The 16,066-nt window shown below is 36.5% G+C and overlaps 1 protein-coding gene across 4 annotated transcripts in view; it reads right to left on the bottom strand.

Annotated features, from left to right (window-relative positions):
• Positions 1-16,066, bottom strand: part of SLC6A6 (solute carrier family 6 member 6) — a 66,087-nt gene that overhangs the window by 37,184 nt on the left and 12,837 nt on the right. For 2 of the 4 annotated variants that reach the window (XM_067463502.1, XM_060766220.2), the window contains exon 3: positions 12,410-12,475. The exons of the other annotated variants lie outside the window; for them this stretch is intronic. In XM_067463502.1, the coding sequence (XP_067319603.1) occupies positions 12,410-12,464 (55 nt within the window). In that variant the 5' untranslated portion in view covers positions 12,465-12,475. The remainder of the gene's footprint in view (positions 1-12,409; positions 12,476-16,066) is intronic. 4 annotated transcript variants of the gene reach the window in all.

The following is a 16,066-nucleotide window of genomic DNA, read 5'->3' on the forward strand; positions in this document are numbered from 1 at the left end:
CCAGATCTTTTTGTGTTTTTTTCTCTTTCCAAAAAGAATAATCATGAATCTTTTATTAAAAATGAAATTTTCTTCAACAGTGAGCAAAAAGACCCAAAGTAGAAAGGCAAGTTTCTTTCTTTCAATTATTTCATTTTACTTTTTAAAACTGAATGAAAAAATATTTTGCACCTGGACATACATCCCTACCTCAGCTGCTTCAAGTAGCATATTCAACTGCCAATTTAGCATCTCACTTCAATTTCAAAATACATAGGCCTGAGTCACTCCGGTGTACATTCTTTGCTATAGCCATAGATAATAGTTAATAAAATAACCAGAACTCACTTTGCACAAACAAAAAACAAATGTGGCTTACAAGGACTACTCTCATTTGAACATGCTATGTATACAACTGTATACAACTGATAATAAAATATGAATTAACTTTTTATGAAAACCATATATATATGGAAATGTAAGATTAAAAGGGCAAGATAAAAATGAAGAGGGTTTTATCCAGAGACCTTTTCATGTCTCACTGGACCCAGATCTCCAAAATGTAGTGTGAGAGGTACACCATTTACACTGTGGTACAGAAGTAAATGCCTATACATCGCTGAGGGTATTTATGGTATTTGTAGCCTGCCTTTCTCAGCCCTAAGGCAACTCTAGGTGGCTTACAGAATTGGCAACAATTTGATGCCATATATTCATAAAATACAATTAAAACTCTCAAAACAATCATATAAAAACCATTAAAAACATATAATTACCAATGTAGATACTCAGGGTTTGCCTTAATGTATCCCTGCTTCAAAGCTCTGCTCTTGCATATCTCAAGACAAAGCAATTAATCTATTCTTCCCTTTTATTTTAAGCTGAGTAACTTTCTCCAAGCACAGAGAGAGTCCACACTAGTTTATAAATACAGGTTATATACAACTGATTGATTGATTGATTGATTGGACTGGATTTATATCCTGCCTTTCAAAGTGACTTAAATGTGCCATTATTTTTTAAGATTACACAATGATCCATGTGGGGATCTTCACACAGTTTCAGCACAAGTGGCAGAAGACTGGGCAGGATAATAATTTAAAATCCATATTTGAAATAAAAGTGGTTATAAAAACTGGTTCAGCTGATATAAACACCTAAACCTAAACATAATGACAAAATAAATTAATACTATGCTTAAAACAAAGAATGACCAATATTTCTTTAACTGTATGTTGTCAGTAAAAGTGTTCTCCTTTTTCACTAGGCTTAGGCACAGCAGGACTTTTACTGCATACTTCAGCCATTTTATGTTCGGTTTCTGTTTGTTTTGCTTTTTAAAAAAGTACTTGTTATTATTACGCTGGAAGCCTGGAATCCATTTGCTGCTTTCTGATCTGTAAACAGATTTAGTTTGAACAGCAATGACCTGAAACTAGGGTTGACATTAAAGCAGCAGGAAATGTGCAAGTGGAACATGATTCAGAGAGAGATATGTATCAGTGTACCCATGCAGATGAAAACCTTTCCATAAACTATAGAGGTTACTCAGGCCAGATCTGGAGGAAATTAATGTTGAATTTCCCATAGTATTTCGCTGTCTTGGTTTGACAAACTGTTTGAAAACTGTTTTAAAAATACTGCTGAAGTCACTTCAAACTTAATGGTTGTCTTTCATATTATCTAGAGAAAATTGGGAGTGAAGCATTTTAAACAAACTTCTGAATGCTATATGAAAATGAAGTATGCAATAAGCATAATAAATACCAGGTACAGCAACAATTTCAACAGATTTGTTTTAAAAGGTTGGGTTTAATATGTTACAAATAGAATGTGCAGGCTGGCACAACATAAAATGACTCTTATCCAATACATAATTGCATATGGTTAATTATAACTACAGCAGCAATGGAGGTGGAGAACACCAAACTTGGACGTTCTCAAGAAAAACCACCTTCAAGTATCAGCACAGCTTGATTTTCATATTCACTTTTTTAGCAAAAGAAAGCTGAAACAGGATGAGATAAATCATGGTTTTGACCATAAAAGGGAATGATCACAAGTCATATTGCCTACACGTTCAGTATAAAGCATGACTATGTAGCCTAGGTAGGAACTCTACTGCTGATCTGCTATGCTAGCAGTACAGAAATGAATGGGTCATGTGCTAAGTCACAGTTAAGCTCTCCCTGTGATGTATGATACTTTACAAGGGTCTCTTCTGCATCCTCCAAAGGACCATGCATATATGAGTGAGAGATCGCCTCCAAGGCATTTCAGTCTGTTGAGACTTTGGATGGGGGAAGTCTTTCCTAAGAAACATGTACAAGAAATTGTATATCGTAACTGCTTGCAGAAATTTGCCTGGGTACTTCCTTATACTGTGCCAATACCCAGGCAAAGTTTGTGTGTATTTTTTAAAAGTAATCTCATGGTGGCATTGACATGTTAAAAACTAATGTGAGAATCCTGGTTAAATTAAAAAGGTCAGCATGACCTTGGTGAAAAGTAGAACCTATTTCATATTGTCTCAGTGTTTTTGTTCCTTGAAAAGAGCAAGTTATTTGTTTGGCACAAAGCAGACAATATTTGTATTTCATCAAGCAGCAAATGGTTTAAAGGATGCCAAAACTAAGTGTTGGTAGGGCTTACAACAAAGGTAATTAATTTGAGCTAGTTGTGGTTTTTAAATAACTGAAGATACTCTTCAGAATAAAAGCGATTCTTGCTTTAATGTGCCGAGTGTTTTGTATGTGCAGTGTTTTGTAACTCTTGGTACAAATAACCTCTGTAACATTTATGTTGAAGGGGACCATAATTCTAGTTTATGGCATTTAAAAGATCCTTAAAAATACGACACTTTATTGCTCTCAGATCTCTCACTTTATCACCCACCCAGAGTTGTTCCCAATTACAGGAAATGCCAGAGAAGATGAAAAGGAGGTGGTCTGAAGCAATGCAGTATTGCGGGAAATTCCAAGGCGACTGTGTTTGTCTGGTGAAAGGCATTGTCCTGAGGATTAATAGTATTTGTGTTTAATTTCCTGTTCTCTTGTTCTTTTGAGTTAAACTACAAGGCCTTTAAAGAGATTTCAATCAATGGTCCCATATATATTTAGAAGCTATTCTGCATATCAGAGCTAGAGCTATTATTTTAATATCAGTTAAAATAATAAGGTATCCAAAAGACAGCAGTACTACAGTCAAAAAGAACTTATATTCACAGAGAATAAAATAACTGTGTAGCTCAACTTCTGAAGAACATGCCAGTCTTGGAGACACATGTCTGCTTTCTCTATAAGAAAAAAAGGCCTGACCCCCAACATTCAAACTGATTTTTAACTAGGAACCAAAGCTACCATTTATAGCAAGAAACAAAACCAAGTGCAACCAAAGGTAAGAGTGTTCCAAAAAAAAAATGAGAGGAAAGAATCAAGGCCAAAATCTTTTGCTTGTTTTCCACTGTCCCGTCCCTTTTTTGATTTTTTTCTTCTAAGTGGTGGGAGTCCAAACAAGTTCTAGAGCAGCTGTCCAGAATCTACTGATATTACACAGAGGAACTACTGCATAATCAGTATGAAATGTCTTTGCTCTTCTTTGGGCTCTTTCACACAGACCTATATCCCAAAATATCAAGGCAGAAAATCCCACATTATCTGAGTATGGACTCAGATAACCCAGTTCAAAGCAGATATTGTGGGATTTTCTGTCTGGATATTCTGGGATATAGTGCTGTTTGGAAGGGGCCTTTGTCTCACCAAACACACTAAATTGTGAGACACTGCCATTATTTTCAGACTCTAATCAAGCCATTCACTAAACAGAAGTGTCTCACTAAATTGTCAGCCATGTGCACAAAATGTTCAGTTAAATGGGACATTCTGCTGACATTATTCAAAGTGAGTCTTCATCTGCTATTGAGCTAATTAGCACTAGGCTGAAAGAAAGTAAGTCCCATGCATGGAAAAGCCATGTCCACCTCCACATGAAATGTCACAGATTCCTTTTACTCAATAAATTTCCCATTATCATTAAACAGTCGTCCATTCCATAAATAATTTCAGCATCCAACTGGTTTGCTATTGTAAGTAACTAAATAATCTCAATTTGCCCTAGCTACCAGGACTATATTAAATCATCAAGTTGTTTGGATTGGTACTGAGACTGAGAACAGAACTGAGGTACTGAACTGAAATTAAACAAGAGCTTTTGGAGATTTGTAGGTGGAGTCTGTAAAATGCAAAAACTGGGATATTGAGACTTGACTTTGGAAGACTCATCGACAACTGAAGACAGAGACAACTAACATTGACTTTTATCTATATTTATGAAACACTATACTGTGGTGCAAGGCTTATTCTCATTTGTTTCTTGCTTTCCTTTTCCAATTTCAACATGGCTTCAGAGAGAATGGAAACATTCATTTCCATTTTCATTTAACCAGAGCTTAGTGTTATGCCAAATCCAAAACTATGGTTAATCTTTAACTATTTTTTTAATAAACCAACATCATAAACCAAGTTAACATGGATTTGATTCAGAAAGCAATAGTTAAGGGAAAAAAACAGTTGATCCTGTTCAGACATAATGCTAAACTGGATTGAGTTAAAATACGAAGCACAAAATCCTTCAATATCTCAAAATGGCAACACTGAAGAAATGAGTCAGAGACTAGCTGATATAATTAAGGAGTATTTTTAGATGAGATCACAGACTTCTGACACTGTTGAGGGGTCATGAAATTAAAGAACATATCTGATAGAGTGAGGGGCCAAGTATGGCAATTTATGTTTCTTAATGTGCCAGGTTGACCTGTCTCTATTGGCTACATCTGTTTCCTTCATTGAAGGTTGACATGCACCAGCAGGAGACAACTTGTAGACCAACACCAGCATTTGGACAGCCATTTTGAAAGGCACTGGCTTAAAACATGCAACAGTTTGGACCCACATATTTAATCTTAATTTTAAAAAATGTTTAAAAGTCTGTACAAGTCAAGACAATGTAGTTTTCTTTTCTACCATATAATACATTTTAAAAACAGCTTTGAAAGTGTTCTTCTGGTTTTTATTCTTGCTTTTTTCAAAGCTCTTTCTTACGAGACTGCCACATTCAATTTTATATTGCCTTCTGTTGTTTTATTCTGCCTTCAGTGTTATTTTTCACCATGTGTTACTCTGGCTCACATTTCAATGTGAAGGTAAAATGTGATCACTCCTAGAGAAGAAATGTTGCTCATGTCACCACAGTATCCCAAGTTTTTTATGCATGCAAGAGCCAGCTTTAGATGAAGGAGCACCAAAACTGTATAATAATATAGTGCTCCCATATGGAACTACAGTATTATTTATATAAATCAGGAGTGGGTAATTGTGAAAAACTTGAAAGCCACATAAGCTTTTTTTCCCCTCCAGACTTTGGAGGGTTGCACTTACCCTTCCACAAACACACACCAAACTAATTTTGGCCCATTTTTTTAGGCAGCAAAACTTGCATTGTTCTCTTAACAGGCCAAGAAAGCAATGATTACAGATGACAGGAAGCTGTTATATATTGCTATATGCATTGGTAATTGAGAAATGGCCCAGTTAAAAGTTGTTTTTATTCACAACAAACCAACTTCTGATCTCAATTAACACCCCTGGGGGGTGAGCTAACTAAAAGCCTAATGATTGACAATAATCTAGAAAGGATCACCAGCTTCCTGCAGTTTTCCTTTGGTGTGCTGCGTCATCATACCAGATGCAAAAGTGCAAAATGTAATTCCACTGTGCAGCAAAAATTGTCAGCATTTTATAAATGCACATGAAAAATGTAAATCATACAACAAACTGAAGCCACAAAGTGAGCAAATGCTATTTTGTGCTTATATAGACACTCTCACCACTTTTCTCACCCCTGGGGGGACTCAAAGAAGTTTACACAGAAATAATGACAAAAACCAATGCCTTACATATGTAGAGCAAATCTCAAATCAACACCGTATAACTAATAGGACAATTCACTATAAGATAAGAAAAAAGGACTTTTAAAACATGAAATATAAAAATTAAAACACCTAATAAAAACATTAAAATGACATGATCCAAGCACGTAGACTGGGCCATTGCAATGTCAATTGCACATATTCTGTATTTGCTTCCTGTACTGCATTACTTTAGTAATCAAAAAACCTGGTTACATAACCAGGTCTTTGTTCTCTTTTTAAAAGTCAGGAAGGAGGGCACTGATCTAATCTCACTGGGGAGAGATTTCCAGAGTCAAGGAGCCACCACTGAGAAGACCCCATCTCTTGTCCCCGCCAAGCACATTTGCAAAGCAGGTGGGACCAAGAGCAGGGCCTCCCCAGAAAATCTTAACCTCCTTGATAGTTCACATTGCTCCAGTCTAGACACAGTAGTTTAACAAATAAAATAAAGGTAGATTTTCATGCAGCTCTCCTAACTATATAAATGAGCAGCCCTTGTCAACTAGCAAATGATAAATAATGCTGGGTTTTACAGTTCAGCAACATCTTGATGTCCACATGATTTACACCCCTGATGTAAATCTAAAACAGTTCTTGGTCTTCTCAAAATGTTTTATGAGCCCAGATTAGCTTACACAATAAGTAGAAGCAGAAGGACAATTCAGGGCATTTATAACAACCATATAGTGGGCTTCACTGACATCAATAATTCCTGGGAAACATCAAGAGTACAACTACACTGGAAAAAGATTCCAAAATACAACTAAGGTGGCCACATAAACACCACCCAGAAAGAGGCATGCAGCAGCCCCCCCCCCCAAAAAAAAAAATACAAAAGAGCAGAAACTAGTATAACATTTCCAAATGTTCATGTCAACATATTACAAATATGTCTTCTGTTTATGTACTTTAAAAATAGCTGTCAAAAAGGTAGATGGAATAGTCCCAAATGGAAGACAGTTCTTTGCTCTCTAAAACCCACAATCTAAGTGTCTAGAGTCTTCTTTGTAGTTTTACGAAAATGTAAGTTGTACCAGCAATATTCCTGACCCAGCTCTATGAAGTTTTAAATCAGCAGTATTCACATGTTGACCTTTGGATGGCATGTGACCAGCAGTGACTTTGTTTGATGCCATTCCCCCTCTTATCTCAGCATGTCTCATCATTTGGCTCCCATCCCTAACAGCAACAGCTTCATTATGACTAACTTAAATTAGCCAAGTGAGTTTTAGAACTCCTACTTATTGAACTGGTGTGTGAAAACATTTCTGGGAGAGTTTGTGCACCAATGCCCTCTCATTTAGATGGTGTTATAAATATCAGGAGAAGATTACAAAGGGCACATCAACACTGACAATTTAAGTCAGTTTGGAACCAGTTGGAACAGGTTTAAACGGGTAATTAGACTAACATGTCTGGAACAAGGTTTGAGGCCAGATGGATGATTACATTAACCATAGATGTTGGGTCTCAGACCAGGTCCAGAATCTGCAGTGTTTTTTTCCCATTTCCAGTCTAGATGCGCACCAGTGCTCTGGAGGCATAAGAGCCATGGGAGAGAAAAGGGGAAGCTGATAGTTAGCAGTAGATATAATCAATTACCTGTCCCAAGGAGTCAGTTAGGTCCCTGCTGCCCAGCTATGTCCTTGAGGTGTTTTTTGGCAGCCTCTTTTTCCAAATGCTAAGTGCGCTCCAGCTCAGCCAGGTGTTTACAATGTGCTTCGCATTCTGCAGAACCAATTTTCCATGCAGCATGGTTTACATTGGGTTCTTCCCGATTTTCCTTAAGGGGCTTAGCTCAGACTTTTTTCCAACTTGGCTTGATATGCTTTAATCCCTTTCATTTAAACCCTTTCATTTGTGTTGCAGCATGATTTGGCAATGTGCATTCTTTTGTCACTGCAGTTTGGTGTCACCTTGAACCTGCATTAAATAGTCAACATAGGTGTGCCCTAAGAAAAAACTTGGTCGTTTTTTTTTCTTTTTTCAAATATTCAGGATTCACAGAATCTTCATAGAAAAACACCAAAGTACTTAACTAATTATCCATCTGTGCCACAGATCTGCTTAGTCTAGAGTTAGTGAGCCCTTAACACTGATCCCAATGAGCAAATGAAAAAAAAATGGCTCCTAGCCCTCGTTTAGAGTATGGAAATGTTATTCTTTTAGACTATGACATCCACAATCCTCCAGCCACCATGTCCATGGCTTGAATATTCTATAAGTTTTAGCCCAAGAAAATAACTTTCTGCAAGTATGCCCTCTTTTCTCATGTGGCCACTGAACTCCATCACAAATTCCTCCCTTCAGTCAAGAGCTCTTAACAACATACCTTAATCTTTTTTTATTTTGGGTAAAGAGAAAGGAGGGAAAGTACTATTTAATACCAGAGCAGACAGAGGATGAGTAGCAAAGCAGCTACATGCAAGGGTCAGGAAAGGGGTTGGCAGTACCCCTGGAAAGGAAGGACAGCTGCAATGCAGAATTGGAGAGGGAAAGGCTATATGAGTTTATATTTATCTCTACATATCACTGCATGTATTAGGCTGGGAAATATTCCTTCTTTTTACAGTTAAAATACATTGGTAATAACACGTTTTAACAAGCCTGTGGATCTAATTGAGGATTCTGTCATCTGAACTGCCTAGAAATTCCATATGCATCAATCACCAAATACCAGTCACTCAGCAGTAATGACTTTAGGTCACCTTGATCTAGCTTGCTTGAATGATACACATAATATAAGTCATATTCTCCTTCCTGAAAACCATGTGTGTAGGTTAATTTTAAATCAGATTTTTTTTCCTGTATGGTATCACCAAAACAAACCTTTGACACTCAGATGTGGGGGCTAAATTTGAGGGATTTGAAAAAATGCTTTAATGTCTTTGCTAACTAGTAAAAAAAATCAAACAGATGCTTAAAATAAGCATTTCATTTCTCTATGAAAACCAGGCATACAACATAATTCTGTATACCATGCTCAACAACACTTGCAAACACAAAACCTATCCTACACTTTCAGCAGGAGAGATACCCTCCAAATCAGTTTATCAGGACAGAAGGAAGGATGAAAAAAGTAAGTGATTTTTCATATTTTTATAAATGCTAGATCATTTCAGATAATTGTCCTTATACTGTTATTTATCATTAGTTTGTGTTAATTGCACGAAGGCATTTCACACTTCAGAAGCATGCAGAACCATACAATTAAATTTGAGACATCAACAATTGTTCTCAAAATGTTTAGTATATACAGTTTGCAATTTGAATTCCTGGTTTGTTTGTTTGTTTGCTTTTTGCTTTCTGCTACAAAACAAGATTAAAGCAAGTGGAAAATGTTTGCAAAGAAAAAAAAGAAGCTATGGCAATTTGTACTATATAGGATATTGCAAGATCTTTAACAAACCACTAGAATGAAGATTAATCTACAACTATGTTAAATGTATATTTTGTTACAAATCATTTACAATACACAAAATAAAGGCAAAGCAAAGGGAATCAGGATGAGGTAGGAGGAGCAGATTTGGTGCATTTGCTTGTTGTTTTTAAGAAAGTCAGGAATGTCATCAATCAAAATTTAGAATATTAAAAAATCACAATTATGCCACCTTCATCTGACTTTAGTGGAGTTCTCAATCTAGTTTTAAAACAATATAATTTCTTACTGAGTGAAATGACAAGGAATTATTCTATAGTGGTCACAAAAGAACTAAACTACAAATAGTGTCAGATGAAAAGGTTAAGTGATATAAATTAATGACTGGAGAGATACATTTTTCAGAAATTTAAAGGAAATAGAAAGGGACATTGTGCAATAAAAAGACATTGAAGATTTCTTTTAAAAATACTATTTTTACTAGTGAAAAAATACAAATAAAAAGGCAGAAAACAAGACTGAAAAAATATCATTCTATGATTAAGCTGACTATGCACCATAATGATACCGATATGAATCTAGCATTGTGTTCCAAGATAACTTTCAAAGAAATTCTGCTGATTTATACATAACCATACATTTGGCTGGCTCTCATATTTTTATCACAATTCTAATGATATTTAGTCTTGCGCCAGTTAGTCTCTGCAATTATTTTGATATGCTCATTTCAGCTTTCTACTTTTAGACTAAGTTCACAATGACAAGGTTCCTGAAAAATAAGCAAAGAATCAAGTGATCAGCTGAGTAAAGATATTTGTTTCTTTCCTCCTGATGCATCGCAACCCTCAGAACAAAGAAATCAGGCAAATTTCAAGGTCAGTTGAAGGTTCAAATATATAAATATTCAATTACTTTGTTGAATTTAGAAACGAATGCTGTTGTTTCACATCTACATAATTATAACTTTGAAAAGTAGGTTTGCCAGTGGAATTAAACTGCGTTAAAGTCATTCTGAAGCAAGGGCCACATTATTTGCCCTGGAATTTATCTGAGCTTATAGGTGAGTAAGAACAATGGAAGGGTTGTCTTGTATTTGGTTGAGAAAAGGGGCTTTTGAAACTTTATTGTAGAATGAAAAAAATATGTAAGACAATAACTGCTAAAATGATACAACTGGAAGGGGTTTATGTAAGACAGCATATACTAGATCACTGAAGATGTATGATCAATATGATCAGTGTATGGTAACTGATCACTGTGTTTACTCATATTCATGTTTCCTTTTGTTTTTGGCCTCTCCTATCCTGTTTCCATAAAAATAAGACATCCCCTGAAAATAAGACCTAGTAGAGGTTTTACTGAATTGCTAAATATAAGGCCTCCCCCAAAATAAAAAAAAATATTTATTATATACTCTCAACTACTATACAGTATATAATAAATGTTCAATTTTTTGTTCAATAATAAATATGAATTCTTCTTCATGGAAAAATAAGACATGCCCTGAAAATAAGATCTAGCAAATCTTTGGGACACTGTCTTATTTTCAGGGAAACAGGGTAATAAAGTGACAAAACCAATGAGTAGTCACTATTTAGGACCTTGTAGCTGCAGTTATAACAGTATAAAATGAATCAAAATAAAATCTTGAAAAAGCCATTTTAGTTTGTAACTATTATCTGACTGGATTGAACTTGTAATATACTAATTGAATATGTTGGATTTGCCTACAGGTTGACTCACTAGTCAACATCAAATTGAATGGGTCTACTTCAGTTGGAGCTGACCAACAGAATTTCAGCAACTAACAGATAAATGTGGATCAGTCCTGAAGAGTGCAATACAAAATAAATATGTTCAAAACTTGTAACTGCAGGCAAGCAAATATTGATGTGACTACCCATCCAGAAGATTTCTGATTTTCTCACGTATTTGAACCAAAGAAAATCTTGTCACAGGAAATGAGCTTCAAGCTGATCTGGAATCTTGGCTAGCACTTACACTGGGAAAACTGTAAGGAAATAAAATTTCCAGGAAACTAAGAGTGATTCCAAATGGAAACTGTCTATTTCAGGGGGATCTTTATATATATTTTTTTCATTTCATTTCAGGATAAACCTGTCACTCTAGCAGGAACTAGAAAACATCCTCATTCAATTAGGTGGCTGTCTTATTCACTTTTCCCCACAACTATGTGAGACTATGACAATCAGAAAGGAATAAGAGTAGATGGTATTGGTAGTCTGGACTTCCTGGCAGCATCAAACCCTTCCCATTCACCTTGTTATGGTGGTCTCAGGGCACAACATGGGTCCTACTGTGATATCAACCAGGGCAATGAAGGGGAGGGGAGATAGGAGGATTCATCCCTCCTTTCCCTCCTCCCTTCCCCAGTCACCCTGGGCAACTTTATTGCCGTTTACAACCAACTGGACCAATGTCACACCTGGAGATTGCAGTGATAATTAAATCGGGACTGTAAGTGCCACCCTGCCTCAGCACAGGGAATGTGGGATGGCTATGTTTGTATGGACCAAAAGGAATGGTAGAAATATTTTCAAAATGCTGTGTGTTTCCCAGACAAAATTAGGTATTCCTAAATTTTATTCAGATCCATGAACCAACATGCCTACAGTTTTCTGGATTGTGAACATTCTTTGTAACCCTAAATAGCCAGAACAATGTCTATGTTCATTAGAACAGCAATAAAATTATGAGAGCGAGCAACTGTGGATCAGAGCCTGGAAAAGTCATTGCTTTGGGCTTTCAAGACCCAGAATCCCACAGCAAGTATCATCATTCTAGCTGTAGTAATCTGATAGCTATAGTTCATCCACTCCTAAACATTTCCAAGCTTTGATTTGATACATTGGACAACTCTGTCCAGCCATGGCACAACTTCTCTTGATCAACAGAAATGGCATTGCCAACATAGCCCATATAAGGAAGAAAAAATCTTTTAAATGTTTTGGACAACATTCATAAGATCTGTGGATAAACACAAATGCAGCACCAAGCTCCATGTACCAACATGCCTTCCCCCACAACCAATTTCGCAAGCATCCCACCTTAGCTGCACTCACCAGTTGGAACGTCTGTCCCCTCCTCAATGTGGATGGGCAGTGCTGGTTCCTCCATAGGGTGAGGCGCTGATAGAAAGTAATGAATGATGGTAGTATTTGTCGCAAAATGATCACAGTAAGATGGTTCCTTCTTAGCATTATAGTTACAAATGAGATTGATGATGGCAGTAAGCAATCCACTCCCCCCTGCAAAGGGTTCAATTCTATGCAACAACCCACTTCAACATAACTTGTATGCTTTGCCATATCCAGAAATACAACCCTGATAAAGGTATTATCTTAACCATTCGATTCCATTTGAAGCACCCAGTTCCATGATCTTTCAAAACAACCTTTAGAATGCTATGTACTGCTTCCTCAACATTAATATAACCAAAAGAATTTTAATTTAGAGTTAAAAACAACAACAACAAAGAACTGAATTCTTTTCCACCTAACTGTCCAAACACAGACATTTTAACAGGCCTGGTTTTTAACAATGTAGCTGTTCAACTCTCTGGAGTTCACTTAATCCAATTTAAAAATTCATGCTGAAGTCAAAAGGTACCAAAGTGCTGACATATATATTAAGGAGAAGAGAAAGAAATGTGTGCATCACTCCCATAAGCTATGTTCTACTATAAAGGAGTATCAGTACCTCCAGTTTTATGCCATCTTGCCAAGAAAGGCAGTTAAGGGGCATACGGTGTGATTTGCATGTAGTCCAGGGTTTATACATCAATGGGAAACAGTTATGAAAGGATGGCATTTTTATTGTGCATCATGAATGTACACTTTTATGGGCATTTTCTCTGGCATATGTATTTCTATATACCTTTTAATCAGAGCTCCCATGCTGCAAAATTCAGTTAAGTACAAAAACTAAAAGATAATTGTTTTCTGGTTTATGAATTATTTTAGGAAGTTCAAATCAGGCTGGCAAAAACATTACTAGAAAAACCAATTTGATTCTGATTTGATGTGTTTCATAGGTAGACAGTTCAGACTGGTTTGCATTAAAATGCAGGCAGAATTAATCTATCATCTTTGCACATATTCCATACAGAGGAGTTTTATAACAAATTGTCTCTTGATTGCAGTAACTGACAAAATAGGATGTGTGAGGCTTGGAGACAGACTTGAAGAGAGAGATCACATCTACTCCTTCATTGCCTAGAGGTGAGCACGGACTTTTCTTAATGGCTTCCTTCCTTCTTGTAAACTGTTGTAAAACTATTGCTGTAGGGTGAGTGTATGCCTGCCTAGTCCACGTAGGAGTTCACATTCATCAATGGAGCATGGAAATATCTTTCATGATGAAATACAGGTTCAGGAGGAAGCTTCTTTATTCAGCAAAGCATCTGAATTCAGTTGCTACTGCCATCGTTGTTGTTGGTTACCAGGTTGGGTACAACAATGATGGTCATGAGCTAAGTTGTGTTGTATATTATGCCTATGTGGAAATGGCACAAGGAAATGTACAGAGCACTATAATAATGGGGAAGAATGTGAAACATGTCTCTACAATGCTGTTCTACAATATGGGTAACGTTGTCTATGATATATGGCCAATATATGGTCTGGTTAACTTATGTTTCTCAAAAGGCAGGACTAGGGCAGAGAATGAAATATTCATGTTACATTAACCTTTGAGATAATGTGAGAGGAAAATACACAGCACAAAAAGGAAGCTCCTTCCCATCTTGCCACCCGATGTTTGCAGGTCTCCATTAGTATTTCCCTAAAGCTGCATATCCTGATTGTTTAAAATGCAAAACATATACATGGTTTAAAAGGAAGGGAAGTTTACAAATAAATTTCCTTGTACAAATAGCTGTATAAAATTATTTTATAATGAAGGTGCACTGAACAAGTTTTTTTAAAAAAAAATTATACTTCAGCTCCTCAAGAACAAGAAGACATGTATTACCACATAGGTTTGCTACATATGAACCAAATCAATACTTACAACTTCATATAAGGCTAAAAAAATAATAGTATTAAATATTTGCCCAATGATATTGTTATTGAGCTTTAGATTACATTAGGCGTGGAAAATGTAATGCAAAATAGGTTTTACACACAAGGCCGTTTTTTTCTGCCCTGCTGATTATTTTGCTTTATCAAAATAATATTCTTAAACCAAAGAGAAGTCATGTTTTGACTTCCCCATATTTAATGAGTTTTCAAGCATAGAGGCAATGCTCCAAAGAACTGTGCCACTAGATCACTGTGACCAGTGGGGCCCTAACCTTGTGTTTCCCAAATAGTGATCCTTCAATCTATGATCAGTCTGCGATAGGTCTCACTTGTGTTGAGAAAAAGCTGGGTATAAGTAAACTAATCATAATTCAAACTGAATGGTGAGTATGTATTGTCAAAGTCTTTCATGGCCGGAATCACTGGGTTGTTGTAGGTTTTTCCGGGCTATATGGCCATGTTCTGGAGGCACATTGCCTCCAGAACATGGCCATATAGCCCAGAAAAACCTACAACAACCCAGTGAATGGTGAATGTCTTTAAACTGAAACAAATCTCATAAGCACTCTGGGGTATTCCATAGTTATCTTTGCTTATCAAGCGTATCTATTTCAAGTTGGCTCATTGAAACCTATCCGCTCACCTGAAGGAGCTCTTTGCAATCAAAGTCTGTAACCAAGCCAAGGCCATGGGAAGGGTGTAAAACATGGCTTTACCCCCTGCATTGTTCCCTTTTTTAGTTTGGTGATATCTAGATCCAAAAGGCTGGAACTACTTTGTTTTTCTACTGGTCTGAGAGACTTTTCAGATGAAGACGGACAATAACATTAGATAACAAATACACAAATTAATATGCCTTAATGCTACATCTGTTCTATGTAAATGCAAATACAGCATAAACTATTTCATAGGTCCTGGAGCTGGCTCTCTAGCACAGCCTTGTGGCTAAACACTAGTGAGTCACTCCTCTGGCATGTACATCAATAGCTTGCCAGACCTCAAGCTCCACTATGACGCACACATCAGCAGGCTGATTTATTGCTGCAGTTTCTGGGTGGTTGGGGTACATCTGTGTATTTACCTCCAAGGGCATTAAAATGGTTTAAAAAATCATGAGACGAGTCTAAAATGTTTATCTGATGCTATTTTATCTCCCAGTCTCTCTCTCACACGCACACAAACATATGCATTCTTTAGAATTAGTAACTTGGATTGTGTATCTGAATCCAAGAAAAACAAAGCCTATTTTAGCACAGAACCAGTAGTAAAGAAATCTATGATTAGCTCGTGCTATATTCTATAGCCTTGAACTAATGGCTTATATCACAATCCTAAAGATGCTTACTCAGAGAGAAGTCCCACCAAGTTCATCAGGACTTACTGTCTAGTAAGTGTATTTAGGATTTCAGCCTTCCAACACAATCCTAATCTACCCAGAAGGTTCAATGGGGGATAACATAAGATAGGCTGCATTCTTCCTTGCCTCCTATTTCTAAAACAGAAGAAATATCACTTACCTGCTTGAGTGATCTCTGATCAATCTGAAGAATTAATTGCTGAATTTCCTTATCTCATTATCATCACTACTATGATTATACTCTCATAACTAGGCTGGGCAAGAGGCTGTTTCTTACACCAAATTTAGTAAAATGGAAATTACAATAGCCCTGCTTCACAATGTTGTTCAGACCTTATGCA

This window comes from Anolis sagrei, chromosome 2 (assembly GCF_037176765.1).
Source record: "Anolis sagrei isolate rAnoSag1 chromosome 2, rAnoSag1.mat, whole genome shotgun sequence".
Taxonomy (NCBI): Eukaryota; Metazoa; Chordata; class Lepidosauria; order Squamata; family Dactyloidae; genus Anolis; species Anolis sagrei.